The sequence below is a fragment of the Antrostomus carolinensis genome, unplaced genomic scaffold (assembly GCF_000700745.2).
Source record: "Antrostomus carolinensis isolate BGI_N321 unplaced genomic scaffold, ASM70074v2 scaffold15377, whole genome shotgun sequence".
In the NCBI taxonomy this organism is placed as follows: Eukaryota; Metazoa; Chordata; class Aves; order Caprimulgiformes; family Caprimulgidae; genus Antrostomus; species Antrostomus carolinensis.
This window is the reverse complement of record NW_010325518.1, coordinates 127,342-135,845: the sequence shown is the minus strand read 5'-3', so window position 1 is coordinate 135,845 and position 8,504 is coordinate 127,342. Positions and strand designations below refer to the sequence as shown.

The window sequence follows — 8,504 nt, the reverse complement described above, 5'->3', positions numbered from 1 at the left end:
GCAGGCTTTGAAAAGAGCACAGTGCACTCGCTGTGCCTGCTTAGGCCTTGCCTCTGCTGCTGCTGCAGCAGTCAAGTACAGTGCTTAGTCACCCAGAATCGGGTTCTGCAGTCCTGCTGAGAACGTTGCCAATATTTTTCAAGGCTCTCCAGAAAACCTCAATTCATTGAGGGACCAAAGATGGAAACAGGCCAGGGCTAAACATGTAACAGCAAAACTAGTTAAAATCGATTAAAATAAAACCCATAGAAAATGCAGAACTAGTGTGCCTAGGACCTCAGGAAGTAAAGCTTCAAAATATATTAAAATGTGACTAATTTAACAAATAATCTAGCCTGTAGCCTGCTCCTGGGTTGAGTTTGGCTCGTGTGCAATTTGACCATCAAACCAGAGCTGCTGGTTGCTCAGCCCATCCCTCAATAGACAAGTGGAACGGTTGCTAAGCTTTTCACTTTCAATGCCATTTAGAGGTTAAGAAGGAAATAATTTCACTTGCACTCTAGATTTAACAAATAGCCACAAGGTCAAAACAATCATCGATATTTTAAAATGTAGGGATTTTAATATCTCTTTTAGCATTGATAAATTCTTTAATGGAAAAGGAGGGAGGCAGAACCACCACTAGTTTGTACAGCTGCCCCTGTAGTGCCATTTTCCAGGCGCTGGAGTGTAGGGAGGGAGAGTTCTGTGACGATTTGGAAGCGTGACATTAGCGCTTCCGTGGGTGGGGGAGCGCCCTGTCCGTGTTTGGGGTGTCCTCAGCTCTGAAATTCTAGTTCAAAACCAAACAAAGCAAACAAACAACTTTGCTGTGTTTCTGCAAAAGGATTTCTCAAGGGTATCAGGAAATGGAAATGGATACAAAAAGCCACCCCCCCAAAAAAAAAACCAAAACCAAAACAATATATATGTATATATATATATATGTATATCTCTCTATAGAGGGCACTTTGCAGGAACACTGTGCTGTACTGATCTCGAAATCTCTGCCTGCCTGTGTCTCTTACACCTTTTGCATCGCTGTTCTCTTTGTTTTAGGGGAAAAAAATTAGATTACACCTTGTCAAATTAAAATAACAAAAATAAAATAGTGAAGTCTGTGTTTAATGTTACAGAGTTGCTTGAAAAACAATTGGGTTTAGATTATTTTATATTCAAAAAGCAACAGAAAAACAAACAAACAAAAAGAATTACAAAAGACCAGAGATGTTCAGCCAGCCTGTCACTCAAATAATGTGGTTTTTTAAGTGGAAAAGTAACGATGATTGGGAAGGTAATGGGTTTCCTCCAGACCAAATCCAAGCCTTGGTCTCATTCTTTATTTATTTACCTATTTACTTATTTATTTTTATTTACCATGAAGGAAATTAGGAAGGAGATGGGCATGAGGAGGGAAGTATCTCGTCCTCTGGAGGGACGGAGGTCGGAAATCCGAACCCGAACAGCGTCTGGCCCCAGCGGAATGAACTTGCAATTGGAATGGGAGAGGGAGAAGGCAGAGGCGGCTGCACGGACAGCACAGGGGCAGGGACGGACCAGCTTTTGGGAGGGGAGGACAGGTGTAATCTAAGCTTCACTAATAATGTAGAGGCTGCACATTATTTTGGCACCCTTTCCCCTATCCCCTCCTCATTTTGGAGCAAGACGGAATGAGTCCTGTCTCACCAAAATGGCCAATAATGTCCGCCTTCTCACCTCATTTGGAGCAGCAGCTTGCTGAGTGTCAAAATGTTTAATACCATTTGGTTTTGTTTGGTGCTTTCAACCAGTCACTTCACTTTTGTTTCCTTTTTCAATTAATTTCTTCTTTAAGAGCTAAAATATGTTTCTTTTTAGTTGGTTTAATGTGAATCGGTGTTTGAAGTGACGGGTTCTTGTCTAGTACGTTCTCCTTTCCCCACCTCGCTCCTCCTCCAACACTTTTCTCCCTGAGCTAATCTGGAAGGGGCTTAAAAAGTGGAACCGGTGGGTTTCCTCAGCACAAACTGGTTGGTTGGTCCTCAGATTTCTCTCACTAGCAGCGTCCTGGGAACACATTTTAAGGATGGATTCTGGTGTTGCAAAAGTCAACCCTGGATCTCCCAGTCTCTCTTCCGAGCAGGTCTGTAAATCTGTCCCTTTCAAAAACATCTCTCACCTTGTGGACCCCAGCTCTTGTTTTAACTGAGTGGTGGTGGTGGGGAACCTTAGCGACGTTGATTGGTACCTTCTCCTTGAAAAGAATAATGCACCGAAAGTGCCACTCACAGAACACAAACTGGGTTCACCTCTGCATCCGTGAGCAGCAACAAAACCAATTGGCTTTACAAGGGTGTGAAAAGTTACGGATCTGTTCAGTTCCCAATGGAAGTTATGGTCAGCAGAATGTGGGGTGCAGATTTGCCTGTGTGAAATACCCAACTGACAATATTAAACAGACTCATAACTAACTGCACTTAAGAAATCTTTCTGTGCCTCAGAAATGGCTTCTCTGCATTGAAGTAATTTGACTTGCATCGCAAACATCCAGCTCCAGTTCTGGTTTTAGCAGTAACAAGCTGTATCCTTGTTTGAAAAAAGCTCCTGAGAGGGGTTTTTTTAATTATTTTTTGGCCTTTGAAAATGTGTGTTTGTGTGTGCCTGCTTGTGTGCCTATGTCGGGAGATGTTGCACATGGCTCATGCACATACGTGTATGCATGCAAGGTCGGCTTCGTAAAACAGGTCTGACAAAGCTGTCATGGAAACCAAACATCCCTAACACTCAGGGAAGGTGCTTCTTGAAACTAGAAATTGGTAAAAGTATTAATTAAGTGTCTATCAAGTAGAGCCCTGACTGCCCCATCCAGCTTTTCCATTCTAGAGAGGGCAGTTCTTTTCTTTCCAGTCCTTTCACTGTGTTAGATTGGAAAATGGAAGGAATTTCTCCACTGCATTTTTTTTACATGTAAAATTTCACTCTTTCAGCTGCTATGTGTGAAACCCAGAGCTGAAATTGTTCTCGATTCAATCTCTAGCTGCACTTCAAGCTTTCCTCCCACCACCGCTCTCCTCCTTGTAGGCCCTGACCTAAACGCTGACCCAGAGATTCTTCTCAGCTTGAGAAATCTAATGTCATCAGCCAAATCAGAGTGGTATAGCAATTAAAATAGACAGCAGCATGATGGTTCTTGGTATCCAGAGATGAGCCCTCTAAGTATTTCCCGTTGCAGTAAATGCGGTTGTCACAGCCCTGAGCATATCAGGGATGTATCTAGGGACTCTCTTGAGGTCTCCCAACATTTAACGTTGGAGTTATTTTCCCATCCTAGACTGGTGTGTGGATGTTTGTATATTTGTGCACACACAGGAGTGTGTAGCTTTTTTTAAACCAGGATGCACATCAGAAGTGCTGCTGCTGCCTGTTTTGCTCTTGCATTCGCCTGCTGCCAACCTGGATCCAAATTCTCTTTTTTCACAGAACAGCACCCAGATGTGCTGGTTGCTTCCCCTTAGTTAAGTGTGACAAATGCCATTAAAACAGCCAAAAAGTGACGCTGCCCTGAGAGCCGACAAAGCTGACCTAAACCCCTGGGTGCTGCGAGGAGGGTGGGGAGAATGGCTTCGCAGTCGTTTGCGAGCGTGTTCTGCACGGCCCCGGCTCCGTGGCCCTGAGCTTGTGTTTTGTGAGTGGATCTCTTCCCTTCCCTGCCCCAAACCACACAGACAGCAGCAGTCTGTTCCCTTCAGACTCCGATTCTCAGCGCTCCACCATACATCAAACGATGCTTTTCAGTTATTAAATTCTGGTTTGTTCTTCCTTTTTCTTTCTTTTCTTTTTTTTTTTTTTTTTGTTTCCTTTCTCTTTTAGTTCGGTTTTATTTCTTTGTGATTAGCCTCGGTTTGAATTAATTGTCTTGTTCTGTTTCCATGACAACTCAGTGTTTGCATCCCACCTGCCGTTGTTTGTTGCTGTTGATGCTGTTTGCTGACCGGATCTTGTCCGGCATATGTCTCCCCATTTCTCCTCACCTCTTCCCACCTTGCCTCCCCTCTCCAGAAGGTTAAGCATCAGCCCCTCCTCAAAAGAGTCATCCCCACCCCAGATCTGTCTGCATGTTGACCCCACTTGTTTCTTTTCCAAGTTCTCTCCATCTTGTCTCAGATTGTGACCGGTGCGGTCTTCACCTGGCTCCATTTTCTGAAATGTGGTACCTCCTGAGGCAGACAGTGGAAGGAAGGATGGAGCAGGCAACAGGGATGTACCCTCATGTCTAGGACTAAAAGTCTTCCATAGCAGTGTGACAGGAGGGAGCAAGGAGCATGTTACCTGCTCTCTTGAGCCAGTGCTGGTGCCTGAGGTTGTGCAAATACCCAGGTACCTGTGGTATACTCCTTACACCCTTCGCTAAGCAGAAAGTCATCCTCTAGTGTTAGTGTCCAGGTGAGTTTGCCATCTCGCCCTCCACACTCCGGTCCTTTCTCAGCTACGTTGGAGGTGAGGACATGCTACTCATTCTCTTTGCAAGTCCATGCATGCAGGTGTTCTCCTTTAACATCTCTGAGCTCCTAATGCTGCAGATCTGGAAGTTGTCCCTTCCATGCCTCTCAGTACTGGTTCCTAGGACTGGTAACCATGCAGAAAAGGATCTGATAGCACGATGATGGGAAGAGCACACCTTTCTGTGAAGACATCTCCTCATCAGCTTGCAGGAGGAGGCAGAGGCTGTATTTGGCTTTTGTTCATCAAAGCCCCACTACATGGAAAAGAGCCACTCCCTCTCCTGGCAGCACCCTTCCCATTTGAAAAGATCCCTAATGTTGAGCAGCAGCCAGGGAAGTGGACTGGAAGATAAATACTAGAAAAAAATCTAAGACATCAGATCTGGGGGACATCTGAAGGCACCAGGACTTGGGAAGAGCGATGGCAGGCTCAGCTCTGATGTCCCTTGCATTGCTTTGCATGGATGCAGTCGCCACTGATTTTTTTTAGAGAGGTTGTTACCTGGGAATAGGACAGCCGGGACAGATATTTTTCGGGCCCCCAGCATTCCCAACTCTCCTGCCCCCTCGCTCACCCTGCCTGAGGGGAGTTTATTGCATGGCTGTCTGAAGCTGGAGGAATCCCACGCTCCTTTTCTCCTCAGCCTGCTGCTCTGCCTGCAATTTCTCTGTAAATCTGAGAACCTGTATCCTTTTGTCTTTGCTTGCGGGATGGGACCTTACCCTCAGCTCCCTCCTTAGGACCTCTCTGATCCGCTGACGTTTCTCCTTTGTCCATTCTCCTGCTTTCACCCCTCAGGAAGTGCACCCACCTCGACCATCCCAGTCAGCCCAGTTAGTTCAGAAAATGGAGCCAAGGAAACCGCACCCTCCCCTTTGCGTCCATGTTCTTCCTGTGTAAGGTCTGGAAGCTGCATCCACCTCTCTGCTAAGGAGATGCACAGAACATGTCACTGTTTTTCTCAACGTTAAAGTTTCATTACCTTGTTTTTCTTATTAATTCTATTCTATTTATTATTCCGCCAGGGCTGAGATGTGACAATGTGAGCCACCACATTGGGTCACATCAGCTAGAAAAAGTATGCAGCATTAAAGTGGGTTTCCCCCTCCCCTCCCTCTCTTTCTCTCTCTTCTTTCTCCCTTCTCCTCCTTGTTCTCCTTCTCCTTGTCTTCCTTTCTTTCTCTGTCACTCTCTTTCTATTCAGTATCCATGTGGGCATTTGCTAGCCGCCCATAAATTATATTTCTCTGCATTTTCCTCTCTCTTTCTCTTTTCTCTCTTTCTCTCTCTCTCTTTTTTACCTATTTTGCATGATGTTTGTGACTCTGAGAGCTGCATCTATCGATGGAACCGTGTCAGATCTTAAAGAGGCTTCGTTAGGGTTTCTATACCCGAAAACCACAAAAATTTCATTAGAGTTTCTCATCTTTTCCACACTCCTTCTCGCTCCAGGGGGACTGCTTCCCCCTGGACGTTTCTCACACGCAGACACTAACTAAATTCTGTCCCGCTCCAGGGACTCCCTCTCCTCCCTTTCTTATATTTTTCCCTCTTTACTTTTCAAGTGGTGTCTCTCTGGCCTTTGGGGGTGTGATACTTCTCTCTTTGTTGAATTCTCTGGGTCCAACAAGGCAAAATCTTGAGAAGTTTCCATCTCCATCCCAACCTTCTCCTCACCACCAGCCAACCTCTGCAGCATCCCTTGGGCATGGAGCAGCTGGTGGGAGAGGACCCCTGGACCATTTCAGGCCAGGGTGGTGGAGGGGTCATCATCTTTCATTTTGATGTAGGAGAAGGTGAAATGGGGAGTCAGGATCCACTGGAAAAGGGGAGGAGCAGGTTTCCCGGGGCGCGGAGCGGGGAGCTGGGGGCCCCAGCGCCTGTGGAGGAGATTTTTCGACGCTCGCCATGCCAGCTCTTGCCAGTAAAGATGAGAAATTGCTAATAAATTTTTGTGTATTTATCTGTGCTGTGATGGGTCTAATCTTGATCAATGGAACCCTGTTGCTATGAAATATCGCTTTTATGTCTATATTCTATATATTGTTTGTGAAGTAAAAATTTATTTGAAGTTTAATTTTTTTGGTTTTTGGTTTTTGATTTTTTAATTTATTTGGTTTTTGTTTTGTTTTTAATGAAGGAAGCAAATAAATGATGACAAACCCCATCTATATTTAAATTATCTTTTGCTCTTTTTTCTTTTTCTCCCTTTTCTTCTTTTTCTTTTCTTTTCTTTCTTTCTGTTTTGTTTTGGTTTTTTTATTTTGTTTTGTTTTTGTTTTTTTGTTACCTCTGTGCGTCTCGTCCACAGTTCGCCGTGTGGCCCCTCGCTTCTCCATCTTACCCGTAAGCCATGAAATCATGCCCGGTGGCAACGTCAACATCACCTGCGTGGCTGTGGGTTCTCCCATGCCATATGTCAAGTGGATGCAGGGAGCAGAAGACCTGACGCCGGAGGATGACATGCCTGTGGGCCGTAATGTCTTGGAGCTCACGGATGTCAAGGACTCAGCCAACTACACGTGTGTGGCCATGTCCAGTCTGGGAGTCATAGAAGCCGTTGCTCAGATCACGGTGAAATGTAAGCGAGTGTGAGCACGCTGGCGTGAGCGAGTGCGTGGGTTCCCCGGCCGCACGTTGGCAGGAGCGTGCATGCACGAGCGTGTCGGCTGCTGCACGGCTGTGTCCACGTGCAAGGCACGCGCTGGATGCTCGATGGCAACCGAGTGTCTGAGCATGTGTGCAAAGCAAATGTGGGCACGTGTCGTGTTTGTGCACGTGAGCATTTGTACATACGTGGTCGTGCCTGTCTGCCTTCACCGGTGCATGAGTGGGAATGTCACTGCGTGACTGCGTGGGGACCTGTCACTGCTTGTGTCTTTGTCTGTCTGCATGGGGTGAGCCTGTGACTGTCTGATCCCCACGTGAGGAGCGTGGGGACACAATTCCGCATGTAAAAGTCATGGTGCATGAGTGTGTGTGTGCATGGGAGAAGGAGCAGCCTGGCTGTATGGGCATGTGGGTGCCTGGCTGCATGTGTGTACGTCCATGTTACCAGCCTGTAGGTGCACACGTAGGTATGTGCGCATGAGCAGGAAGAGGCACTTGTGCACCACGAGTGCCATGTGCTGGGATCTGTGCATGTGTCTGCGGGGATCCCGCACGCAAAGGAATCCCCAGTGAAGGGGAAGCTGGTGGCTTGAGATCTTTCCTTGCTTTAGGACAACTGAGCTGTTTGTTATGAAGAAAACTGTGATTCAAAGCCCTGCATGCTCGTTTCTGTCCTGGGATGTGGGGCTGGCTGGGCAGTTTGCAAGGAGCCTTGGATGGCTTGAAGCCTGCATGCTGTCCTGTTCCAAGAGTAGAGATTCAGCCAAGGCCCTGAGGATCTCTGGCATGTGTGCCCTTGCAGTAGAGCCTAGTTCCAGCATCTTAGTGGCTGTTGTTGCCTCAGCAAGAAGGGGAATAACCCCAGCTTCCAGCTAGCAATTCCCAGGAGGAGCGCGGGTGCAATCTTCAATCTTTGCTGTTCTCAGCAGGGGAGTATTAAAACCCAAACGGGATGTCCCTGCGGTTGGGTGAGTGTAGAGCTCTTTGTATGAGCTGGTGTCTGCTCTGAGTGCTGGCATTGCCTACGAGGGATCTGGGGGGGGAGAGGGGGTGGGAAAGGATGCAGGGAGTGGGGGAGAGGAGGAGAAATACCTTGGAGATGGGGAGGGCTAAAGAAAAACAATCCCGTTGTATCAGTGCATCTGACTCAGGAAGGTCTGACAACAGAAATGAGAAGGGATTAGTGAATCTTGACATGACACTCGTCCTGAGCTTTTGCACAGGGAGTGGGCTCACGCGCTAGCAGAAGGATGCCTGGGGCTGGACTGAGGTGCTCTTTATTTTCCTGAGTATTTTCTTCTTTCCCCTTTTTCCCTGTCTTATCCTATCAATTTAAAAAGCTGCTCTGTAAGATACATTGCTTCTGCTTCCAGCTGTCCTAGCTCTTCAGATGGGGAATCTTACCCTGCTGGTACCTTCTGCCTTCTGTCATT

The 8,504-nt window shown here is 46.7% G+C and overlaps 1 protein-coding gene across 1 annotated transcript in view; it reads left to right on the top strand.

Annotated features, from left to right (window-relative positions):
* The window catches only part of LOC104527513 (protein tyrosine phosphatase receptor type S), a 98,646-nt gene that overhangs the window by 45,141 nt on the left and 45,001 nt on the right, over positions 1-8,504 (top strand). The window contains 1 exon segment of the mRNA XM_029085785.1: positions 6,773-7,042. Within this exon segment, the coding sequence (XP_028941618.1) occupies positions 6,773-7,042 (270 nt within the window).